At 34.1% G+C, this 25,299-nt stretch overlaps 4 protein-coding genes across 4 annotated transcripts; 3 read left to right on the top strand and 1 right to left on the bottom strand.

Moving 5' to 3' along the window:
* Positions 1 to 522: 522 nt before the first annotated feature.
* On the bottom strand, positions 523 to 3,931 carry LOC133701035 (probable 2' cyclic ADP-D-ribose synthase BdTIR). The gene is made up of 4 exons (XM_062124837.1): positions 3,360 to 3,931; positions 3,205 to 3,256; positions 809 to 895; positions 523 to 762 (listed from the first exon to the last, which is right to left on the bottom strand). Exons 1-4 carry the CDS (start codon positions 3,851 to 3,853, stop codon positions 523 to 525), a joined length of 873 nt encoding a protein of 290 aa, XP_061980821.1. The 5' UTR covers positions 3,854 to 3,931.
* Positions 3,932 to 10,978: 7,047 nt separating this feature from the next.
* On the top strand, positions 10,979 to 17,233 carry LOC133699631 (COP1-interacting protein 7-like). The gene is made up of 9 exons (XM_062122969.1): positions 10,979 to 11,285; positions 11,398 to 11,574; positions 12,253 to 12,371; positions 12,623 to 12,663; positions 12,769 to 12,821; positions 12,921 to 13,073; positions 13,463 to 13,707; positions 13,972 to 15,695; positions 15,911 to 17,233. Exons 1-9 carry the CDS (start codon positions 11,227 to 11,229, stop codon positions 16,844 to 16,846), a joined length of 3,507 nt encoding a protein of 1,168 aa, XP_061978953.1. The 5' UTR covers positions 10,979 to 11,226; the 3' UTR covers positions 16,847 to 17,233.
* A 673-nt stretch (positions 17,234 to 17,906) lies between these two features.
* Positions 17,907 to 20,345, top strand: LOC133699638 (uncharacterized). The gene is made up of 3 exons (XM_062122980.1): positions 17,907 to 18,139; positions 19,416 to 19,621; positions 19,804 to 20,345. The coding sequence occupies exons 1-3, from the start codon at positions 18,050 to 18,052 to the stop codon at positions 20,057 to 20,059; spliced, it is 552 nt and encodes a 183-aa protein (XP_061978964.1). The 5' UTR covers positions 17,907 to 18,049; the 3' UTR covers positions 20,060 to 20,345.
* Positions 20,346 to 21,124: 779 nt separating this feature from the next.
* LOC133695103 (uncharacterized) lies at positions 21,125 to 22,815 on the top strand. The gene is made up of 4 exons (XM_062116919.1): positions 21,125 to 21,405; positions 21,539 to 21,694; positions 22,003 to 22,202; positions 22,354 to 22,815. The coding sequence occupies exons 2-4, from the start codon at positions 21,605 to 21,607 to the stop codon at positions 22,634 to 22,636; spliced, it is 573 nt and encodes a 190-aa protein (XP_061972903.1). The 5' UTR covers positions 21,125 to 21,405; positions 21,539 to 21,604; the 3' UTR covers positions 22,637 to 22,815.
* The last annotated feature ends 2,484 nt before the right edge of the window (positions 22,816 to 25,299 follow it).

Consider the following 25,299-nt stretch of genomic DNA (forward strand, 5'->3'; position numbering starts at 1 on the left):
TGCTAAACTTGAAAGTCAATGAGTTGTTTTTTTCCCTTTGATCTTATGGAAAATATTTTTAGACAGTAATAAGAACCCATTGAAGAGTTATCAAGTGTAAACATATAAGAAAAAAAAGTTGATTTCGCACAATCGGTGTTCCTACCTAATTTTTTACCTAGTTTTTGATAAATTTTTGAAAAAAAAAACAAAAATAGCAAAAAAAAACAAAAACCTAAAAGAATACATGTTCTTGATATATTTGCATCGTTTTTAGCATTTTCAGCGTCGTCTCAAAAGAAATTTAAATTTTCAAAGGCCTTTTGAACGCGTTTGACTTTTAACGCATCATTTTTAAAATCATTAATTTTTCTCATCGAGACGACGTTGATATTGCTCATTTTTTGAAAAAATCAAATACAAATGTTTTACTAAGCATTTGGAGAAAAAAAAAAAAGAGAGGATTTTTTCTCTATAAATAGAGAAGAAAGACCCTAACTCTCATCTTTTTTAGAAAGCCAAAGTTGCCGCTCTCCTTCTCAACTACAAAACAGCCACCATATTACTCCCTTCTCCTCTCACAACCCCCATTTCCACAGATCTTCCCTTCTCAACCATTCTTCCCTCAGCCAACCGACCATAACCCCAGAAGGGATCTGCCTCTCTTCCCCCGATCATTTTCCCCATTGTCATTTCCAGCTCCACCCGACAGAGACTGGCCTCAACACCTCCCTCTCCCGTCTGGCACACCTCAAGCCTCCCCATCCCCGCACACGGCTGGACCTGCAGACTCAGATCCACTTCCAACCAAACCCGTCAACTGAACAACCACTCCCATCTCCTCAACAGCAACGACCAGAACAACAGCTCGAAGCGAACCCCGTCCGCGTCCACCATGACCTGCCCACCGCCAGACCTGCCACAAAAAAAAAGAACAGTAAACCAAAGAGGAAGAAGACAAAAGAAAACATATCTAAAAGGGGAAGAAAAGAAAAACAAAATAAAATTGATTGTTTGTGGTGTTTTTTTGGCTTTGCAGGTGATGTTGTTTCTCACCGCCGGCAAGGAAAGGAAAAATGGAGGAGGTCGTTACAGATCCCCCCCTGTTTGTTTGGATTTTCTGGCGGCGGCGCATGGATTCACACGCCACTAGTGGCGAGGTGCGTGGAGAAGACACGCTGCTATTGTTCCTGCAATTCCAGAAGGCCTCCTCTGAAATTCCTGGATTTTTAGGAATTTGTGTTGTAATTTTTACATGCTTGAATATATATTTAAATTATTGCTATATATATATTTTTTTTTAGTTTATGTTATGTTGTAAACATGAGTAAAAATAGTGAAAAGTGGTGTGTGTGGGGTTGTTTGTTTGTTTTTTTTATGTATTTTTTTAATAATAAAAACTAAAAAGACAAAAAAAATTAAAAAAAAAACTAATTAAATGTTTTAATTTGTATTAAATTTGGTTTATATTTCAAAAAATACTAAAAAAAGAAATATATTTTGTTTTCTTTTAATATCTAGGGTATGTAACATATATTTTTTATATTAAAAAATAAAAAAGGTTGTTTGTTTTGATTTTTTTATGTTGATGTTAAATGTTATTTTTATCTAATAAGATAATGATTTTTTTATGGAGAGTTTTTTTTCTTTTTAATAGGTTACTGACAAGAAATTGTCAACTTTTAAAACATATCAGCTTATTTTGGTAAGGTATGCTAGGAGGTTAATATTATTTCTAGCCACCCCAAGTTTTTTATTCTCAAATTTCTAACAAGATTAGTATATTCAGGTTTTCTAGTAATTTTGAATCAAATACTAGGTAGTGACTCTTAATGAACAAGTAAACGAACAAAAATCATCATCGGTACTGCGTAGCCGTAGAAACACAGTCAAGATTGATTAAGTTGATCATTTTTGAGGTCTCGATAAAGCAATTTTAATGCAGACAGAGACCGCTTGAAATTGACAGAGGGGTGCATAAATTTTGTTTACCAATGAGTGTGCTGATAAAAAATGATCAAGGCCTATTTTAGTCAACAATAATCTATCAGGTATAAAAATAACTAATGAAATAACCACCAGATATGACATCACAACAAAACACTTACCACAAATACTTTTTCATCGGTAAAGTTATCAGTGATTTTTATAGTAAAAGAAATATAGCATTTTTTCCTAGCCTGCCGTGAAAGTTGGAGCTTATATTAAATTATCAATCATAAAATGTAAAATCACCTACATTGACAAATACTACAAATATACAATATGACTGATAATACAAAATTTAGAGAATATTGTGAATTAATTATATGTTGTTAATTTTGTCTCTATTAATCAAATATAAACACTAATTGCTTCACGCAAATTTGAACTAAGTTTTTTTTTTCAAGTTTATGTTATTTATTTATTTAATGGATCCTGCTTCGTATGAAAAACAAAAAAAGATTCTCTCATTCATAGAAAGTAAGTTAAACGAATAGGTCTAGTTTTGTTTTAAAAAATATGGTTTTTGTGAGAAATTAGATAGATTTGGGATTTTTTTAACAACCATTAATTAATTTTTTATTTAAAGGGAAATTTTTTATTTGCTCTAAATATTATGTGATCAAATTAGATAATTTATTTATTTTTATGATCCTCACTGTCAATTAAAATCTAATGGCTATAATTTAACTATCATGATATATCATGTTAGCAATAAATTGAGAGAAGTCCAATCCAGAATAGTGTTATATATATATATATATATATATATATATATATATATATATATATATATATATATAACACGGAGGACTTCTCTCAATTTATTGCTATATATATATCAGGAAGTAAATAAGTAATAAAATTTCGATGAACAAAGATAAGAGTTAAACCTTTTGTTATATATATCTCAATACATCATACAATATTAAGTGCTACAATTATTTTTTGAGCTTGCAACATTGAGCCATGCTCTTATTACAAAGAGATAATTAATCAAGTGAGTACAATTGACTAAAAAAATAAAGAAATTTGTTTTAACATTTATTTTTTATAAATGAAAAAATTGATTTTACAATTTATTAACACAAATTGAATGATAAATAGGTAGGAAAATTTTGATGAAGGACGATCTCTCGGTGGCATTGAAACTTTATTCTTCAACGAATGAGACATTTACTAGGCACGCAATATTGGAGTGCTTTTATGGCGCTGCATTTGCTTCTCACTCTCGAGCTCAACCAAGGTTTCAATGACAATATCCGACGCACTTGTTACAACCTCCGACCAGTTCCTGGAAAACACAGGGAAGAATGTGAAAAGAAGGACAAGATAATTTTAATTTCTGAAATCGAAATCCAACACACAGAAACTAAGAAAGTTATGGTGCTCCTTACCCTTTCAAGGAGTCGAACGTGAGCCCTACAGTATACTTAGCCTCTTCAAGTGCCCAGCGAAACCTCCGGATATCCTCCATGGGACATTTCCCATCGTTCACAACTCGAAGTTGTGAGGGCTTGATGTCACAAAAGATAGGAATAACCTTCTTCTTTGACTCCATAATAAGAGCTAGTTCATGAAGGCAAAAATATGACTCGCAATACCGAGGAGAAAACACAGTCACCCCAACCTTACATTTCCTTATTGCACTGTTGATATTATCGAACAACTTGTCTCCTGGCTTCATGTTCTTGTTGTCCAAGAAGGGGTGTAGGTTTAACCGGAAAAGGTGATCATAAAGCAAAGTAACAACCGTGCGCTTTGTGTCGATCCCTCGATGGTTAATGAACACATCACAAGGTTTGGCAATACGACTGGTAACCGCCGGCTGTATTGAGGGGTATTGACGGAGAAATTGGCGTGGGAAGTTTACAATTGAAGAGCGATGCATGATTACTGCAACGAAAAAAATAGTTGAAGATCTAGTATCCCTTCTGTGATGAGATAATGTTTCTTATTTTTGCTTTGTTTCTCGTCGTAGTTTGAATCGTGGTTGGAGGAGGGTGGGTATGATCTCCCTTATATAGAGAATATATAACAATTCGTGGGACCTTATAATTCATAGGGTTTTTTAAAAAAAAAAACTCCCATGGTGGTTCAATAGGACCTTATAATTCTTGGTTGACTGTTTTACTTCTTCTGATGAATTTGAAAAGTTTGAACATCAACAAATAACCGTGTTCTCGATTTGACAGATGATGGAAAAAAACAAAAACTCTTGACCATCTATAAGCTTTCAATCGGGAATTCTGTTGAACCCTTCAAATAAGTTATGATCTTAATATTTAAAATCTTTTAAGGCATATGGACGACAACTTATTCAATTATCGGCCCTATTGTCGGATTGACAAGTACAAGGGAATATTTTGAGGAAGAAAGTACTGCAAGAAAGAAAAAACATTGATTAAGACTCTCGAGGGTGTTAATTTATTTCCTTTGATTTCAAAGTAAATGCCACTATTTGTGTGCTGTTTCCTTGTATACTGTTTTCTCTAATATTATAATTACGGACACGTTGTTCTCTTTAGCCTGAATATCCATCTACATAGTACAACAATTTCATGCACGTTTTTACCTCTTTCAAGGGTTTCTTCGACTACCGGAAAATTCCTTAATTAATCTCGACAAGTTCTAAGTATTATTCTAAAATGTGTTATATTTTCATTGTGCAAGGATTCATTATTTATCCAAAAAAGATTTGAGCTCAAGTTGATTTTGAATTCGGGTTGATTTCAGTTTTTGTAGTATCCTTTTTGAGGCCATAAATAAGTTTATCATGGTTCCTATAATGTTTTTATAAGTGTTTTGGGTCAAAAATGGGTTGAAAAGGGGTTTTTAGGTAAAACAATAAAACATAATCCCTGATTTTCCGGTTACCACAATAGCTAAAATCTGAGCAAATTAGACAAGGGGTCGTTTAATTTTTTTCCAAAAAAATAGTGGTGAATGACATGTTGTCCGCCCCACTTACAAACTAAAAAAAAATAAGGGCTCAATCGCGCAAGCCCATGCGTGGACCCTGACAAAATAGATCAGACAAGCTGGTTTGGCTTGTTAGGCCCGACAGTGTCTGGCATTTGCTTCTTTTTCTAAAATTTTTTTATTTTTTCAATTAATGATTTTTTTATGGTTTTTTCTCTAAATTTTTTTAATTGCTATTTAAATTAGTACCCCCTTTCTCTTTCATTTTGTTTGGAGAGCCTCTTTTAAATTATGATTATTTTTTTAGTTAAACATTTAAATTTGAAAAGTTTTTTATAATTCATCTATAATTTTTTTTTTATCTTTTGCATGGATGAACTTTATTTTTGAAAATAAAAAAAATTATTTTCAAATAATATTTCTAATATACGCAACCTTGCATAATTGTTTTTTCTTTTATTTTATTCAATCAATTTAATTTATGTCTTTATTTATATTGTCATTTACTTAAATAAAAAAATTAATAAAGAAATTTCTCAAATATAACCTAGTTTATTTTGTCTTTCGAGATTAAAAATCTTGATCTACACTTGTCTCTTGATTTTTTAAGTTTTATTTTGAGGTATCGTTAATGATTTTTTTTATTTATTTGCACATATAATTCTTGATTAATTTGATTACATGTATACATAAAATCTTTGATTTAAACTTAGATTTTTTAAATTATGAAAATTAAATATATTAAAAAAAACTTACCTATATAATTTTTTTATAAAAAATAAAAATATTAGACCTGGTCACATAACTAGTATAATATATATCACGATGCACTTGAAAAACATGTTTTAAATCATTTTCTTATAGCATCTGAAATAAAAATAAATAAATAAGAAATGTTGAATAGTCAATCGAAGTTGCTATTTTTATTATTTATTTACTTATTTGTAATGAGGAAGTTGCTATTTGTCTGTACGTACGTAGGCTCATTCCTTCTCTTGATTTTTTATTTTTTTTATTTTTTTTATTATTATTATACAATAAACATAAATAAACCAAAACACACTTTCACTGTTTGTTATTATAAAAATGTCTTGATCATAGTGGACCACATTGTTCAATGAAAAGTGTCTTTTTATTTTTCAAGTTAGTCATGGAATTTTATTTTAAAAAAATTAGTCCTTTCATTTTATGTTTGTGATTATCTTGGTGTCATTGAGTTTTTTTATAGGATTTTTGAAAATGTGGTATTGGTTGTTTTTTAAAGTATTTTTCATTCGGAAAAATATTAAAATGATCGGCACATAATAATTATTTTTGACATCGGCACATCAAAATGATCTGAAAATACTAAAAAAATTAAAAACAAAATTAAATTTTGATGAAAAATAAGTTAAAACTCAATGTTAAACACCCCTGACGTGAGGAGTGTTATTAATGTATTTTTGAACTTTGATCGAGCCCGGAAAAAGTAAATTAGGGCTGATAAATATTTTTTATAAAGTTTATTTCTTTGTTTTTTAATGGATTTAATAATGCTTTGATATAGAAATAGATTTACTGATGCCAGAAAAAAAATTATTGTTTTGTTTTTATAAAGTTTATTGATGCCAGAAAACAGTATACTTTGATCGGAGTCCATGTCTCAAGCATCACACCGACCATCAAAGTATTACGAAAATGCCGTCCGATTTCTCCGAATTTTGGTGTCACAACCCAAGTTTCTTGACACCAATCAAGTGATTGAAATGGTCTTCAAAATCAGTCTTTGGACGATTTTTCTCCCAGGAAGAAGGTGGACAATTGCAAGGCCTCGATCAAATGTTTTGCAGCTTGGGCCTCGACCATCTTGTAAATCACGGCCAACGAATATCACATGCGATTTTCTGTGAGAGGGCTTTGACAAAAAGCACTTTGCACGAAAAGCTGTTGAAATGTCGTGCGGAGTACAGAAAAGGACCAATTTGGGTCCGACCAATGCCTTAAAAAAAATTCTTTTTATTTGACTATAAAAAAATATTCCCAAATTAACTTTCACAGCAGTGGTGATTGAGAATCACATTTGCGATTGATTTTTAAAGACATGCCTTTCACATCGAAATAATTTACGAATTTCTTTTTGCTAATTCTAAGATTTAAAAATGATAGTAATCTTCACATATCTCTAGAGTAAATAGATACACCTCCCCCTCAAAGCACTAGTATTGTTGTGTCCATTGAAGCATCAAAGAACGATTCAAAAGGGAACATCAGAGTAGTTAAACCCAAGCATAAGCCAGCTCCACATGTTGATAGGAAAAATTCACTACTCAAAGTTTGACCTGGTTTCAACTTGAATCGGAAAAATATTGACCCGATCGAACATGATTGATCCAACGAGTTAATCCATGACCGGACTGAATAGACACATACAAACTTGGTGCAGTCACCACCAATGAAAAAGACGTGAGTATGCAAAAATGCATTGACGAGAGAAATGAGCATTTTGGCTGCTTCAATTTGTGGGATGTAAGTTTTGCTTGTTTGGTAATGGTGGTGGTTGCGATTTCTTGTCAAATGGATAAACTAGCTAGGTGGGATTGAAAGTGGGAATCTGGACCCAGAAATGTCACAGTTCATATGGGTGTCTGGTCGTCGTCATCATTGACAATTTGTCATGAAACACATCCATCACTCATCCAGCTCTGGTAAGGTGGATTGTTTGCTTCATGTTTGGGAATTAATGGCATCCACGTTACTAGAGATCTAACATTTGCTAACGTATTTCATGTTACTTTCCTGAAAAAATCAATAAGCTTTTCTTTGCTTGCTATGGGAGGGCTCATCAAACGCTGCCCTTTTTGACTGATGATCACTAGTGCTCTTGCGTAGCAACTTTGCCTCCCGTAGCAAGCAAAGAGAAGCTTACTAATTTTTCCAGGGAAGTAACATAAAAAAACGTCAGCAAATGTTTGAAGAACTAATATATTTGAACATTTACTGTTCCTGTTCTAATAGATTTTGAACTTGGGATTTGAAGAGTTGAATTTGTAATGTTCAAGCCACCAAAATGACTGTTCTGGAAAAAAGAAACAGGTAACCTGTAAAAAAAAGTAATTTCTATAAAATTAATATTTTCTTTATAACTATAACAAATGTTTTAATTTCTGCTTCTTGGATTAGCTGTGCTGCAGCCTTTGGAGCCCCAAACTTCCTAATATAACGAAGGGTGGTCAGCATGGGATCCACTGTTAAATTTGTTCCATAATAAATGAACGCCAATTATGGCCTCATCGAGATCTTGGGTGAGTGAATTTGCAGTTGAACGGCCACCGGAAAAGTACATTGTCTGTTTAACCGGGGAAGTCTTCAAATCAAAGGAGAATCATTATTCATTTGGGCCCCCTAAAGGTGGCACGTCCATCCAATAATTACATGCATTAATATCAAATTAAATATTTTCTAACACTTACGACAGCAATAGATCACCCAACAACATAGCTTAAGTTCATGGCCTATCAAGCACACATCATGATTGCAATCTCTTATCCAACTACAATTTGAAGGCTCATTCCTCTCCACTCAAATGCAACATCCTACATAATAAGCATTTGACCTTCAGTTATTGATATTTCATGTGTGTTTGAAATTGTAGTGTAGAGTGTTTTTTAAAATAGGGTTTTGCTTAAAAATATTTTTAGTTTATTTTTAATATTAATACATTAAAACATTAAAAAAACATAAATTTAATACTTTTAAAAAACATCCAAAAACAAGTATAAAAACATTCTCAAACACATCTTTCATGTAGCGTTGTGCTAATTGACTGCGAAGATAAAAACACCCTTTCTAGCTATAGCCAGGACTAATTATAAGTAATAGGTGATTGAGGATGTCACCCAAAGTTTGAGCATGAATATTTAATTAATTAGGGTAAATTTTGAAACCAAAATATATTTATGGGGGGGTTTTTTAAATAGAAAGAAAAAGGAAGCCAATGCCTAACAAACTTAGGACCAAGGATCTATTTGTAAGCTAATTTTCAAAATCAAGGATTTGCTTGCAGGTATTGCTATCAACATGGGGTTATAATCTTCAAACCTAAGGGACCGATTCCGGGAAAGAAGTTTAGGACTGCGAGGACCCAGATGAATATTGTAATAAATACAGGGATTGAAGCACGGAAAAATTTTAAAAATGAGGTCTGAGTATTCCAAGTAGGGTGGTTGTTCTCCTCGGCATTGCGCTTTTGGAAACCATGTCTAGTGAAAAAGCTCAACATCTGTCTATCAAAGCATTGCGCCTTTTAGGAAGAAAAGAAGCAACCTGGAGCCGCAAGAGCACTGGAGACAGCAAAAACCAGAAGAGAAACAGAGAAGCCGCTGGAGAGGGACCGCACCCATGGAAGCAGCGAGTAAAAATAAGGAAAAACCAGCAACCTGAGAACTATCTTCGAGCAAAACAGGAACAGCAGCACCTCTACCACACACAAAAAAAAAAAAAACTATCCAAAAACTGCAGCCCAGATTTGATACCAAACCAACCCTTGAAAAACATTTACTCGTGATATATATATATATATATATATATATATATATATATATATATATATATAAAAATGGCAGTTGAAGAAGTTGCTGCAGCTATTCTTTGCTGCATCCTCACTCCACATCGATCTTGCACTGCTGGTCACCACTTTCAAAGTCTCAAACTTTCTTTATCCATAAAATCAAACTACCACTCATCTGCCCATTCTTACTCCACTCTTTCATCATCACCTCTCGCAGAATCAAACTTTTGGGATTCTTTGAAAAATATAATACAGTTTATACATGTGAATTTTATTTTTACATATACATCGTTGAAATAAAACTTATTTATATAAAATACGAAAGGAAAAAGAATAAAGATAAATTAAAACAATCTCCTTGGAAAATCATCAAATTTTAAAAATAATTACTAATTAAAAAACGCTTACTGAAAATTAAAAAAAAAAAATAGAAGAGAGGGTGCTATTTATAATTTATTTTTTTTTCAAAATATTTACTTGTTGGACATACAAAAATGAGAATTATAAAAGAAGATCTTAATTAATTGTTTTTCATAATAATGTCTGGAGATATTAAAAAATAGAAAATAATACATGGGAATTTTTTTGAGTCAGTTTTTAAACCTGTTTGGGAGTGTAGTTACAGTTATTTTTCAAAGTGTTTTTTATTTTAAAATATATCAAAATAATATTTTTTTTATTTTAAAAAAATTAAATTTGAAATCAGCATACGATCCAAAACATTAAAAAAAATAAATTTTTAGCAAAAAAATAAATTTTTTAAAAATATAGCTTGACCCGTGTTTTCAAACACTCTTATAATAATGTAAAAAACTGAAAAAATTACAAAGAAAAACCAAAACTTAAGAATAAAAACAAAGGCAAACCATGAAAAGCTAGGAAACAATATTGCTCGATAATTTTATTTAAAAAATATCATAAATTTTTTAAATATATTAAAATGTGTGTTTTTCAAATCTTCAAAAGAAAATTCTGAAAAAAAAAATAATTTAAAAAAAAAACTAAACACCTAGCTTATTAAAAGATAAAGGCCTTACTCGTGGGCTTACAAAGCTACGTTAATACACTTTATGTTTTTTCTATTTTTTGTTCTTTTGTCTAAAAGATAAATGATATTGTTGTATTGTGACTAAATGATAAATGTCTCTTTTTTTTTCTTTTTTTTTTTTTTTGATAAGTTTGTGTCTCATTTCTTTAATTTAAAGACTGAAATTTTAAATCAAAACTTAATTTTAATTTGTTTTGGATTGACCATGAATTTTATGTGTTTTACATTTTGGTTCTTTTACTTTAGTTTTTTTCTTTCTAATTCAATTAAAAACTTTATCTGGATCATACATAAAAGATAATGAAAAAAAAAGTGAAGAACAAAAAAAAAAGCTGTTTATTTTAGTTATGGAGGTAATTCTTTCATTCTTGTGCAGTTGTATGTCAGTTAATGTGGTAAAGATCAGATCTGAGAAGAGAGTGTCTGTCGGTATTTCACGAGGGACCCGAGTTCACATGGGACCCACATTCTTGAAACCGGTAAAAAAAACTCCCTCTCACAGTCTCACACCACAAGCCAAGCATCTGTCTGTCCCTCCCTCAAAAATCTTGCCATGTGATTTTAGCTCCCATCCAAGTCTTGCTTGTATTCTAGTAGTGTTTTATATGCAAGCATCCAAACATGAAGCTATGTAACGACAAATCCAACTGTAAAATCAGCCACCCTTAGTTTTAACACCCTTTTTTTGACACATTCCTCCCTCGCTCTCCCTCTATCTCTCTCTCTCTCGATAAGATTGTTTCTAATAATGGATTCAAGAACTTTTCTTGATCATGCTTTCTTTCAACTCACACCCACTAGAACCAGGTACGTTAGTATTCAACACCCAAATGCATAAACACTGCAACTAATGCTCCTCAAATGTTTTTCTTTCTGTGTTTGTTAATGGGGGTTTCTTTTTTTTTCTTGTTGCATGAAGGTGTGATCTGGTGATTTATGCTGGTGGCGTGAATGAGAGATTGGCATCTGGGCTTTTAGAACCATTCCTTCAACACTTAAAAACTGCTAAAGATCAGATATCAAAAGGAGGGTATTCCATTTCTCTTCGTCCTCTGTCTCCTAATGCCTTCTGGTTCACTAAAGCCACTCTCCAAAGGTAATTACGTGCACATCAGAATGTTGTTATTTCTTGTTTATTACTACTGCATAATCTGATTTTGTGGCAAATATTTTGTTGCATTGAGGTATGGTCCTAGTAATTGATAAAGTGTTAGTAGCGGAAAAAATTTACTGGCATAAAAATTATGTGGCAAACATCTTCCCCTGTAAATCTTGCTCAATTTGACGAGATTTGGCTGGCAACTTATAGTAGAGTTTGTGAGGGATCTTTTTTTTTTATCCTGGTTTTTCTAGTCGTAGAAAAGCTTGATCTTTTAGTTGGTCGGTGGCTAGTAGATTCGAGGTTTGAGATTAGTGTTTGAGTCAAATGTTGTGGTTTATTTCTCATTATTAATCAAGATCACTGTTTTGGAATTTGGAGTGGCTATCATGATTGGATAGGTTGAAAGTTGATAAGTTAGTACAGATCAAAGTTGACATGAAGTATTTCAATCTTGAACTGGATTTTGAAGGCTTACGTGATCCAAACACCTGTGAATTTGGTCATCTTTTTATTTGCCTGAAAATGGCTATTAGCCATAGTTCACTGTCCCTGAGTTTGGGATCTAAATTATGACAAATTGGTGGCTTTAAAACTGTAATCTCTTAACGATGACCTTATAGCTGGTTACTGTTTGTGCATTTGTCACTTTATGATTTGTTTCTGTCATTGCAGATTCGTGAGGTTTGTCAGCTCACCAGAAGTTCTTGAGAGATTTGTGACAATAGAGACAGAAATAGAGCAGATTGAGAGTTCATTTCAATCAAATGAGCTATTAAATGGAGATGCAGAAGGTATGCCTGGCGCTATATTTTTTGTTCAATGTAATAGTATGGATTACTTACCTTGCTCATGGTTGAAGCTCAATCTTGGGACTTTTGGTTACATCTCATTTAGCCGTTGATATAAATCTGAATTCTCTTTTTGTTGGTGGTTCATTTGGAAAGTAGGGTTGCACATAACTTGTAAGTGTCATGACAAATTCTCTGTGATCATAAGACATCACACTTACTGAACTAACCTGGATTTGAGAAAAAACTTTCAGGTGCTTCTGGGAATTACCAAAAGTCAACTGTCTCATCTAAGGTATGCCACTTAGTTGAAACTCCATGTATAAGACCTTGTTTGTTTGTTTTTTTCCCAAATCCTCAAATCATAATTCTACCTGTATTTGATGCCTTGGTTTTTTAGTCCAAAGGAAATCAAAATGGAAGCAGTGATGGTGTACAAGAAGAAAATTCCAAGTAATATTTAATTTTACAAAGCACCATATCTGATGATATATACTTGATTGAGATGCCATCAAATTATTATGCATTGACTATTCAACCGGTCTTGAACAGGGTTCGTCTTCAACGTGCTTTGGAAACTAGGAAAGCTGTTCTTCACAAAGAGCAAGCAATGGCATATGCCCGTGCCTTGGTCACTGGATTTGAACCAGACTTTATAAATGATCTTATCTGCTTTGCTGATGCTTTTGGAGCTTCACGTTTAAGGTACACAACTTATATAAGACAAAATCAATGGCCATTCAGCATATTTGTTGTCCGTAATGACCTTTTTCTTTCTTTATGGTGTCATCGGACAACACATAGTGGAATGCCCACACACCCATTTGGAACCCCTTCCCAACTAGTTTAACTGGTCATTGACAAATGACATTGTAAATGAATACATTTAATCATCTTTATTTATGGTCACTTTGTATTTCAAGAAAACAATCTAGTTTTATGATTTTTCTCTTATCTTCAAGATTCTGGATGTTGTTTTTTTGGCCTGAACAACTTGTGGTTGAATTACCAAAAGTCAACCTCATTATATTCAAAACCTGCTCCCTGCTTTAAATTTTAGTCAAGGTTTAAAACCTATATCTGATTTCACTTAGGGAAGCATGCATAAATTTCATGGAACTATGCAAGAAGAAGAATCAAGATCGGCTTTGGATGGATGAAATAGCAGCAATGCAGGCATCGCAGCTGGAATTGCCTTATCTGGGAACTTCTGGTATTGTACTTTCCGGTGAGGAAAATTACCCTGGTCAAATTGGTGGTTTCTCTGGTGGGAAGCAGAATAGTTCAATGGATGCATCAGACTCGGCTACAAGTCCTGGAAGTTTAGAACAAAACCCAGGTATGGTTTAGTCATTCATGACATGAACCTATGGTGGTTTATATTAATCTCTCTCTGCAAGAGCATTTAGGTGTAAGTGCCATCAAATGTGCCTTGCCATTATTGTTGCCACAATCACATGCAATTTAGGAAGTAAATGGTGATCATTATTCCTGAATTATCTGTGCCCCTTTTATAGCTGATGAAAATAAGTAGAGAACTAGCAATAGTTTAAGGTCTATTGTACTATTGGCCAATCTTTGAAGTAGCTGAATGTCTTTACAGATAGTGGTTTTCCACCATCAGCTCAGATGCAATCAACTGATGGGAAAGCTCATGTGCCAATGTCATGGCCAAACCATCATCCTCAGTTCATGCACAATTTTCAAGGTCCTGGATTTCAACAAATGCCCCCGTATCAAGGCTACCTTTTTCCTGGTATGCGGGTTGGGTCTCCATATTTTCCAGGGAACATGCAATGGCCTCCAAATGTTGATGATTCTAGCCTTGGTCGAGATTGGGAACCTGATGATCGTGAGAATCGTAAATCATCCTCCAGGAGCAAGAAGAAGTCTTCTCATCGAAAAGAACGGCAAGCTTCTAGTCAAGATCAATCCACTGAGCCCAGTGATTCCAGCTCAGAGACCGAATCAGATGAACATCTGCAAAGTGACAAAAAGAGGTCTTTGGTGGATAAGATGCACAGGAAAAAGCATGGGAAGAAGTCCTCAAGAAAGGTTGTCATTCGCAACATCAATTACATTACTTCAATGAAGGATGGAGAAAAGGGCAGCATATCTGACTGCACATCTGATGAGGATGAATTTATTGATGGAGAATCTCTCAAGCAGCAAGTACAGGAAGCTGTTGGTTCGTTGGAGAGACGGCATAAATCAACCTCTCGGCAACACAAGAAATCACAGCGCAGCACTATAGATGGTTCAAATGATGCTATTGATCAGGAAGGCAAGAATATAATGGCAAATAATCTTGATGGAGAAAAAGGAAAGGACCACTGGGGTGCCTTTCAGAGCCTTCTCATGCAAGAAAGAGAGCCGAACTCTTTTGGAATTGAACCTGATCCTCCACAGATTCAGAGAGATGACATTACAGCTAAGAGCTATGAGGAGGGAAGGTCATTGGAGTTTAACCTGGGATCTGAGGGAATAAGGAAGCAGCGAGCATTATCAGATGATTCATTCATCGCAACAAAGAGGGATTCTGGTAATGAAGGTGAATCTCGTATTGAAAACTTTGAAGCTGGTGCAAATGCCCACCCAATGATAAAGAAAAGGGATAGCACATATGAGGAGTTGTTATTTTCTCAAAGAGCTGGAGAATCGGGGAACTATCCTATCATTGCTGATTACTCCACTGAATCTCCAATACCCAAAAGTAAAAAAGAAGGGGATTGGTTTATTAGCAGCCAACTGGACAGGTCAGTAAACATGGATGATCACAGAGACCATAAAGCATTCAGTTGTGATTATGATTCATCATTAACTGGTGAGCATTTCCAAACTGAGAAAAATAAGAAAGATGTATTAGTGGATGACTCATTCATGATCCAAGCTCGACCTTTAGTAGATGATCAGTCTGATTCACTATTACGGACAGACATAAGCATTGCTCCAGATGTAGTTGAAGCTACTCAATATGAGAATGGTAGAACAGAGATTTCTCTTGATAAATCTAAGGTATTTCATGTCCATGAACCAGATGACCTTTACATGGTGCTTGGGCGGGATTCAGCTGCTGAGATTGCTCTATCATCTTGGACTCCAGAAATGGATTATGAAACAAATGCTGTTCAGGATAAGCTTCCTTCTAACAGTATGGACACCAATGGCAAAAAAGGTGGAAATCCTGGTAAAAAAGTTGCTGGTAAAGAAGCGAGGTCAAAAGTTCCTAATGGATCTCTTGGTAGGAGCAAATCTGACATCATGTCAAGGACGAAGAAACCAACTTCAGCAAGCAGAACCACACTTCTGAAGAGCAAATCTGAGAAGGTATTGAACAAGGATTTAAGCTAGCATTAAAGCATTTCTCTTTTGTTTCATTCCCTTAATGGAAACTGGAGCAAGAGAAACCATACAAGAGTTTCATTGTATCTGAAATTGTTAGATGCTGTCGGTTAAACAAAATTTCCTTACTTGATTGTTCACTTTACCATTACGTAACCTCCCTTTTTTGGTTGACACTTAATATTACCACTTGAAAACAGGAAGAAGAAAACAGGAAGAGAATGGAGGAATTATCAATTGAACGTCAGAAGAGAATTGCAGAAAGGAGTTCTGGTGGCAGTGGTCCAGCGACATCTAAGAGAATCCCTGCAGGGAAAGTACCTACTGCTATTTCTATAAAGAATGAGAAGCCTAAAACCCAATCTCCAAGCCAAGATACGAAGAAACCAGTCTTTAGGAGTTCCACTATTGATCGCCTTGCTACTGCTCGGGCAACCCCAAAGTTGCCATCAACTGCATCAAAAGCTGCCCAACCCAAAAAGGCAACCTTGAAGGCAAATGTTTTATCACAAAAGGCTGCTGGTGCTGGAAATACTAGTCCAAACACGGTCAAGTCTGACATCAACCGAAAGAAGGATGGAACAATAGCCACAGCAGAGAAGCCTGTGGATTTAATACCGACACAAGCATCTCAATCTGCAGAAGGAATTAATGATTTCAAAGATATCAAGGAGTTGCAGAGTGTTTCTTCCGCAAAAAATAAGGCAGGAAATATGATTTCAGGAGATAGCTTAGATGATAAAGGCTGCAATGGTGATTCTCTCCACAAAGACTCATCTGCAGGTGACGAGGGATTCTCTAAAGTAGCTCCGGTTGTTTGTGAATACATAGAAACACCTGGTGATCATGGTGAGTACACATCTGAAACAACAATACATCGTGTGCCAGAGTCACCAAATAAGGCTCTGAACCTATGCGCTGTCAATATCAGAGAAAATGGTGGATTCAGTGAAATTTTGGAGTTACCTGAAAAATCTGAAATAGAAATATCGACCCCACCACCTGATGAAATAAACCCAGAACCAATCCACTCCAGGAAGAAATGGAACAGTGATGAGAACTCTCCTAAAGCTGCAAAAGGTTTTAGAAAGCTTCTTTTGTTTGGAAGGAAAGGCCGAGCCACTGCTGCAAACTGATCCCACAGGACAAGTGGTTGGACTTGTGAACAAGTGTTGGATGATGCAGCATATCTGTTGAGTTAAACCAGGTACCCTCCCCAGCCAACAGCGACCCCCTCCCAAAAACAACAGAAGCGAGACCGGGAATTAGCTCTCATACATAATAAGGCCTTTGGTGTTGCTGCCATACGAGTATATTTTGTAATTTATCAGGTTTGAGAATTGCTAGGTTGAGGGTGTAAAGAGTTATTCTTTTATTTGGTGTGTGTTTTGGGTCTGCTTATCATACAGGAAATAGTTTTTCAAACTCTTGTAATATTCATTCAAATTTCTGCTTGTTTGTAAAACCCAGAACTCCTTGGTGCTGCTTGAGTATTTATTGCAAAGCCTTCATTTTATTTTTTTTCTCGAGGACTAGTTACTTTCCATGAGGCATTGTTCTTTACCTTGGTAGTTATTAATCTTGAACAACTAGTCTTTGAAGATTTGTAAGCACAGATTACTTAAGCAAGTTTGTTTGTTGATGGCCACTCAAAGCATGAATGCCATACTTTGCTTTACAGGGGACCGGCGGTTGATTTAGCCGTCGAGACATTATGAAATTTGTCGAGACTTGAGAGCAATGCCATCCCAAGTCCCTATCTATTTGAAAGAACAAAAAAATAAAATAATAAAAAATAATAATAATAACAATTTGGGGTAGGCTTTACTTTACGGAAGCATCAGATTCAGATCTCTTTCAATTTCTCGTCAATTCATTCCTTCACCGACAATCAGTCGCATCAAGCTGGGTATTTTTTAAGATATATTTTTAATAATAGTATATTAAAATAATTTAAAATTAAAATTTAAAAAAACACGATTATAACGCGCTCCCGAAAATCGCTTAAGCTGCCAAATACTTTATTACAATGTACCAAAAACAGAAATTCTTTATCAACATGCAATTCCCAAAACACCCTTGCATCTAACTTTACGATTGGCAGGTGACATCCCCATTTTCAATGAACTGAATTGGGTATACTGTCTATTTCTTTATAGGTTTTTTATTTTTTTTATTTTTTTTGTAATGGCTCTAGTTTCCCTGTTCCTTCTTTGCTTGCACAGGTGGTCTTTTTGCATATTTAGAGAAAGAGGGACAGAGGGAGGCAGGGAAGAAGCTAGAGAGAAATAAAGAGAAAGCAGCAAGATCTGTGAAGAGGGTAGTAAAGTTGCTTTGCAATGGCTTCGAAACTACTGTTGATTACTGTCTTTATCTTCGATCTCATAGCATTTGGCTTGGCTGTTGCAGCTGAGCAGAGAAGAAGCACTGTAAGTATATGTTTATAGTCCCTTCTTTAACTTCCTTGGTTATGTGTACCAAGTTTGGGCAATCTTTTGTTTTTTTCATGGTTTCTGGTTTTCTTGAAGATATAAATGTGAGGTTTTGGGGTTTTGCTAGAGGGCTCTGTTGGTTTTCAAGAAAAATGAAATAATAAGAGAGAGAAGTACTAAATCTGAAGAATTGTGAAGAAAATGAAGAAATACTGAATCTTGATTGACTATGAACCAACTGACATGAATTTTCAGTTTCTTATCTGAAAATGTTTAATACGTTTAATTGAGCAAGAATAATTTCTGTTATTTTTGTTACTTAAGCTGTGCATTTTGTTAATGGTATGGCTGTGAGCGACACCATATCCTTTTTTGTTTCTTTTCTCTCGGATTTTCTTGGAAATCATATGGCTAGGGGTATTGGTAGTGTTTTTGGGATTCATACTAGCAGATCTAGATGCAATAATACTTTTGACTTGATGAAGCAAAATCTTCAATGTTGAATTGGTATTGAAAGTATATTAGCAATCAAATTACCAGATCTGTTTATATGAATAGTGTTTTGGACTTTTTAGTAATGCAAACAGCAAATCACTTCCTTTCTCACCACATATATCCATGACACTACTAGAAATAAACTGAAGCTTGAATGAGATGGGAAGGAAAAAGAAAATTTTCCAGGCAGATTTTGTTTGGAAAATTTATTTATAACCTGGAGCATATTTAGAACCTTTTCTCAAAGTGTCTGTGGGATAATATTCTGGTATCTATTTCACCCTGTTATTGATCGACACTTACCGGCTACCAATTTCACAAGGAGAGAGAAGGATCTAGATTGATTCTTACATTTCACCCAGTACACATAACTTCCCTGGCCATCACATAGTTTAGTTGCTAATAGCTGTACTTGTCTACGTTAAGGAGAGGTGGGTTTTCCTTTTCTGGGGCCCTTGATGATATAAATCTAGTTCCAAAAATCAAGTTTCTTCACTTTCTTTACCTTTGCCAACCTTTTGCCAGCAGTTAGATTAAACAATGAGTCATTATAGACAACCTGGAGATTGAACATTAAAAAATTATATCTTGAAAGTCAATATGTAGCTCTTGAATAGATTTTAATACTGCTTGGTGGTGCGATCTATATGAGAACTACTCAAAATGCTCCCCAAGATTGTAACATGTCTGGTAGACCTCTTATTATAGCAATCACCTATTGGCAGCTGAGTGGTTGATTTGTAGTGATACAACAAATTTACAATATCTTGTTTTGCAGGCCACTGTCCGACCAGATTCTGAAAAAGATTACAGTTACTGCATCTATGATTCAGACATTGCATCTGGCTATGGTGTTGGCGCATTTTTGTTCCTATTGGCTAGCCAAGTCCTTATTATGTTTGCCAGTAAATGTTTCTGCTGTGGCAAGCCTTTGAGTCCTGGAGGTTCAAGGGCTTGTGCAGTTATCCTGTTTATAGTCTGCTGGTAGGTGATGCTAATCCAAAGCTGAACTATCAAAAGTATCCATTATTGAACATAGATGCTGCTAACCTTTATCCATAACCATGTTTTTGTGAGCAAGCTAAAATTAGTAGGTCTATTTCTTTCAATGTATCTTATAGAACCCATGTTATCTTTTTCTGAACTTTTCCAATTGTCCTCTCCAGGGTGTTTTTCTTCATTGCTGAAATATGCTTGTTTGCGGGTTCAATAAGGAATGCCTACCACACCAAGTACAAGAATTTTTTCGGTGAAAACCTGGATTGCCCATCATTGAGGAAAGGAGTTTTTGCAGCAGGAGCTGCTTTTACTTTGTTCACTGCCATAGTTTCCGAGTTCTACTATGTTTGCTATTCCAGGGCCAGTGACAGCTTCCATCCATACAGTGGAGACGGTGGTGTGGGTATGGGAACCTACAAGTGAGCTGGGTAAATCTGATGTAACCATAGATCTCTCCATCAATTTGCCTCCTCCATGGCCTCATTTTTAGACTGCATTAAGGGTTCAATTCAGTTTGTGATAGTTTGTATCTTAGATCATATTCATGATTTTTTTCCTTCTTTCAACATGATGTGAATTTTTTTGTTTTTCCCATACCTATCAATAATAGAAGACTCCAGTTTGTGTATCTACGTAGCGCATAAAGAAGTGGTGATGTAACCTTGTTGAACAAGAAACAATTTAATAATAGAAGACTCCAGTTTGTGTATCTAAGTAGTGAAGGATCCCCTTGCAGAAAATAGAAGTTTTATATGCAACAATTCAATTTCGTTTGTCGACGAATTTTTAGTTCATCCTCACAAATCCAACCATTTTTTTTTTTATCATGGAACACTATTTATTTTTATATTTCAAAAATGTTTTTGAAAAAAAATAAAATTTTTTTTATTTTTTTACTTTAAATTAATTTTTTTTGGTGTTTTCAGATCATGTGCTGATATTAAAAATAATTTTTAAAAAATAAAAAAATATTATTTTTATGTATTTCTAAAAAAAAATACTTTGAAAAATAACCGCAACTACACTTACAAACACCAAATGAGTTCATTTGAGTGAACTATTCAAAAACACTCCACAATTTAAAAATAAAAAAACAATAAATCCCTATTTCTTTTATAAAAGAGCAAAACCAAGAAATCATTAGTATGAAATCTCTTTTTGTTAAATTTTAATTTCAATAATTAAATATATGAATTAATTCTTTAAATCGTAAAATATATCAATTTTATAAACTTATATTTAAAATTAATATTTATCATAAATTAAATATATTTTATATTATTAGAATTATTATTATAAAATATGTTTTAAGTTAAGAAATTTAATAATATGTAATATAATGATATAAAATTTATTTTTAATTATTTATAAGAGATGAGGAAGGAGAAACTTGTAAATCGGCAAGCACAACAACTTGAACTCTTTTAACACTTTTATATATATATAGAAACCCTCTCTCTCTTCCAGCAGTTGTTGTCAATGACCATATAAATTTATAAAAATTAAATTCTTGGATAAATAATAAAAGTAAATCAAATTGGGTTAGAAATAATGACATCAAACTTGTAAGGATTGGGTTGGCTTCTGAATCCATTTTAAAACACCGGGAAAAAAAAGATCAATGGTACAAAAACACAGAATCAAACCGATAAACTCTCCCCCTCCTCTTTTTTGTCCTTTCGTTGTGCTCCCCTACCGTATCTAAACCAAAATCAAAACCCTGAAAGGATTCTGTCGGATCGATTGCTCATTCACAAGGAAATAAATTGGTTAGTTGTATCCTAAACCCAAGAATTTTATGATTTTTCCTTTGATATTCTCAATTAACCTTAGATCTTTGTGTTTAATCAATTGTGTTTCAAAACCGCTAATTTTATTTCGAATATTTTGATGTTTGTCAAGCCCCAAAGAGAAAGCCTAGCTGATTTGATTGATTTCATTGCTTGAGAGAGGTGGGTGGGGATTGCAATGGCATCAACACTTGTGTTCATGGCGATCTTTGCCATTGATTTCATTGCTTTTGTCCTTGCCCTTGCAGCTGAACATATGAGAAGTACTGTAAGTATTGCTTCTTACCTCTTCATTCCACTCCTTGCAATGATGTTGTCTTGTCTATTATGAGCCAAATTGGAGATCAGGACAGCATTTAACTTGATCCTTTATAAATTGTTTTTTTTTTTTTTTGAGAAATAATTAATACATCTAGGGCAAAACCCAAACTGTTTCAGAACCCATTTAACAGCGAACACACTGAGATTTTCTCTGAAATACTTTTGTATATGATTGCTCTAACAACAACTGAATGTTTAATAATTAAAACCCAGAAGATACTAATTGCATTATAATTTATTTTTTTCTGTTTTCAGGCCAAGGCTGCTACTGACAGTGACTCAAGCTATAGCTACTGCGTCTACAGCTCAGACATTGCAACAAAGTTGGGAGCTATTGCATTTGTTTTACTTTTGGCAAGTCAAGTTTTCTCAATGGGTGCTAGCTCCTACTTTCGAAAGGGTATGAAGTATGGAGGTAGTAGGACATCTGCTGTCATCCCGTCCATAATAAGCTGGTAAGTAAGTGATCATAACAAGTCAAGTTATCAGAATCTTTTAATCCTATCTTTAAAGTGGTTAATAGATTTTAATTATGAGTGCAACAATGTTTCCATGCTACTATTGGCACTTAAAAAAAAAATTATGCAACATGGTATGATAAATCAGGATTACATTCTTCATTGCTGAGGCATGCTTACTGGGTGGTGCAATCAAGAATGCTCAACACACCAAATACAGGACCATATCAGGCACTGATGGGCTTCGTTGCCAGACCTTAAGCGCGGGAGTTTTTGAGGCAGGAGCAGCCTTCATATTGATCACCAGCATAGTTTCCAAGATGAGCTATGTCTGCTTTTTCAACTCCGATGGAGGATTTGAGACAGGCAGTAGCAGCAGCTGTGAATTGGGAACCTACACTTCACTTAATCAAGGTGATCAACATGATTAAACCCTGACTGGTTTAAATCGTTGAGGAATGCAGAACACCAAATAAGAAACTCTATTAGCAACATTGATTCCTGATATTGTGCAATACTATTATTGTTCTTAGAAATTATAGTCCTTCTGATTATTGTAGTCTTTTGTAACTATAAATACATAATAGAATGCAGACGACTTCATTATAAATCTAACCTCTTTATTCAAGGATTCTACTTGTTAAGAAAAAACCTGTGTGATCTTTTACATTGTTTGCTTCCTCTCGGATTGAGATCCTCTCTCACCCCCAATATCTCTCCTCTTTAAACACTTGCCACGATTTATACGAGTGATCCCTGAACATCGTGAATTTCTTTTATGCTATCCTGATAGGCCAAAAACATAGCTTTATTCAATGCGGCAGCCCCCTTTTGAACAAAAGCCTTCTCGTTACAAAGAACACAGGGTTGTGTCTCTTGGCTGATCACCGATTACTAAGAAGAATAGGAATTTGTTTCTAAGATTTGTTTCTCCCTTTCCATTTACATGGATTTGCATAAAGAAAGAAAGTGACCTTATCATCTTATAATGAAAAGAATTCTGAGTTAAATCTCAATCGTTCAATTGATTTTAAAAGGTTTCATTTCAATCAAAAAGGATCTTAAGAGCTTCCATCGAGCAGGCATCATGTGTATATGTTGGAAGAAAAAAATACGAGGATCCCAATCTAACTAATATTTTGATGCTCTTAAAAAATCTCAAAGGCAAAGAAGTAAATGGCAAGTTTAGCAAAGCAGGATCTCCAATTGGGTTTTCAATTAAGGCCAGCCCAGTTAGTCATGGTCCATGGTGCAGCAACTAAAGCCCGAGCCATGGGTTTACAGTCACTGAACCACTACCCAGTTCACAGCCTGAGAGGGCTATAATTGTAGGGCACAAACAGCCATCTTAATGCTGTCCCCTTCAAAAAAAACACCCCGCTTGTCTACCCTTCTTATCGGACAATTAAAAAAAAAACCATCCCTCTCAGAATAGAACATACAGAGAGGTTATAATGCGATGAAGGGTTTTTTTTAAAAAAAAAAAAGAAAAAGGGAATACTAAAATCTTGAGTGGAAAGCATGTCATATCACTGTCACAACCGCACATTTCCTTCCATTTCCTGTCTGTATAAACAAGGAGTCCATTCCAAGCTGAGCACAGGCCGTGGGGAATCAAGCCACGTGGTGTGTTCGTCTTTGTCAAACTCAAATCTAATCTGCTTCTATGTACATGAGTTGTATAATTTTTCATAATATTATTATTAATCATGTATTCTGTATCTGATTCACGCTGTAACCAAAGCACAGCACGTTTAGGTACTCAGCAGGAGGCTTCCTTCCTATATCAAATCTTGCCAGAAAGAGAAGCTGAATATTTAGATGTTTTAGAAGCTGAATTCGACTATTTAATTTTGTTGGTTTGGCTAATTAATTGGAATTGATTTAATATATTACGTATTCTGCACTAAATACAATCAATACTACTGCACTAAATACCTCTGTAAAGCAGTGGCCTACGTCTCATTTGTGAAGATACAAGCAGAGGACAGTGTGACTTCTCTTGTACCAAGGGGGATGTAACTCAGTTGCTCAATCATGCGAAGAATATATTCTGACCTAAAGAAAAATAAAAGTCGAATTGGAAAAATAAAAAAATAAAAGCTGGAATCATGGCCACGATGCAAAAATGGTATTGATAATTAAGAAAACACTAAGATGGCTCAATGTTTTAATTAGGACTCACCCATAATTTTCTTTTTTATTATTTTTTCGATCATTTATTTATTTTTTTAATTTTATTTTTACAAATTTAGTTGGTTGAAGGTTAGGGTTGGTAATTTATCTATGTTAGCTTTTCAAGGGTTTCTCATGGCCTTTCAAAAAGTTCCGTCATTAAATTGATTCTTGATTTGAAAAAATTAAGTTTAAATTTTTTGATGAGATATAATTAAAATTTTGAGGATCAAATACAACAATTGAACAAATCTCTAGGCTACTATTTTCCACTATAGTTGTGGCGAGGTTTTAGCATCTCAAGTACCTTGATTTTTTTTTCATTTTTAATCTTTATTTTATATGGTTTTTATATTTTGGTTCATAACTTTTTTGTCTTCATGTTTTGGTCCATGAGCTTAAGTCCATGAGCTTAAGAGAGAACGAGAAAAGAGAGAGAATTGCTGAAAATGATGAAAGAAAAAATGAGATTGTTAACGAAAAGAGTGTTATTGAGATTTTCTTTTGGGCTTTATATTGCCTGAAAAAGATAAATCGAGGTTAGGGAGAGATTTTTTTTTCAATTTGATTTTTGTTTTCCATAGGATATTTGTAAAGTCCTGCTAAACTCTTCATGAAATATTAAAAATTTTAACCCAGAAATAAAATGATTTAAATTAAAATTGAGGGAATTAAAACTTAATGTCAAGGGCAAAATTGAAATGAAATGATAAGAGAAGAAATCAATTAGAAAATTATAGGGATGAATTGAGAATTAAATGAAAAAGGTGGGGTTAATTTGTAATCAATCAAAGAATTGACTATTAAAAACTCTCTCCCTCCCTCTTTAATGGCTAGCAAGAAGTTAAAGGAAAAGAAGAAAGAAAAATAAACAAGATTGAAGAGAATTCTTAGGGAAAAACCATTAGAAAACCAACAA

The sequence above is a fragment of the Populus nigra genome, chromosome 1 (assembly GCF_951802175.1).
Source record: "Populus nigra chromosome 1, ddPopNigr1.1, whole genome shotgun sequence".
NCBI lineage: Eukaryota > Viridiplantae > Streptophyta > Magnoliopsida > Malpighiales > Salicaceae > Populus > Populus nigra.

Coding starts and splice junctions, on each gene's coding strand:
- LOC133695103 (XM_062116919.1), top strand. CDS start 21,605: ATGGCATCAACACTTGTGTTCATGGCGATCTTTGCCATTGATTTCATT. Junction 21,695..22,002: donor CTGAACATATGAGAAGTACT/GTAAGTATTGCT, acceptor TTCTGTTTTCAG/GCCAAGGCTGCTACTGACAG. Junction 22,203..22,353: donor ATCCCGTCCATAATAAGCTG/GTAAGTAAGTGA, acceptor ATGATAAATCAG/GATTACATTCTTCATTGCTG.
- LOC133699638 (XM_062122980.1), top strand. CDS start 18,050: ATGGCTTCGAAACTACTGTTGATTACTGTCTTTATCTTCGATCTCATA. Junction 18,140..19,415: donor CTGAGCAGAGAAGAAGCACT/GTAAGTATATGT, acceptor CTTGTTTTGCAG/GCCACTGTCCGACCAGATTC. Junction 19,622..19,803: donor ATCCTGTTTATAGTCTGCTG/GTAGGTGATGCT, acceptor TGTCCTCTCCAG/GGTGTTTTTCTTCATTGCTG.
- LOC133701035 (XM_062124837.1), bottom strand. CDS start 3,853: ATGCATCGCTCTTCAATTGTAAACTTCCCACGCCAATTTCTCCGTCAA. Junction 3,257..3,359: donor ACGTTCGACTCCTTGAAAGG/GTAAGGAGCACC, acceptor TGTGTTTTCCAG/GAACTGGTCGGAGGTTGTAA. Junction 763..808: donor CTGTTGAGGAGATGGGAGTG/GTTGTTCAGTTG, acceptor CTGAGTCTGCAG/GTCCAGCCGTGTGCGGGGAT.
- LOC133699631 (XM_062122969.1), top strand. CDS start 11,227: ATGGATTCAAGAACTTTTCTTGATCATGCTTTCTTTCAACTCACACCC. Junction 11,286..11,397: donor CTCACACCCACTAGAACCAG/GTACGTTAGTAT, acceptor TGTTGCATGAAG/GTGTGATCTGGTGATTTATG. Junction 15,696..15,910: donor TGAAGAGCAAATCTGAGAAG/GTATTGAACAAG, acceptor ACTTGAAAACAG/GAAGAAGAAAACAGGAAGAG.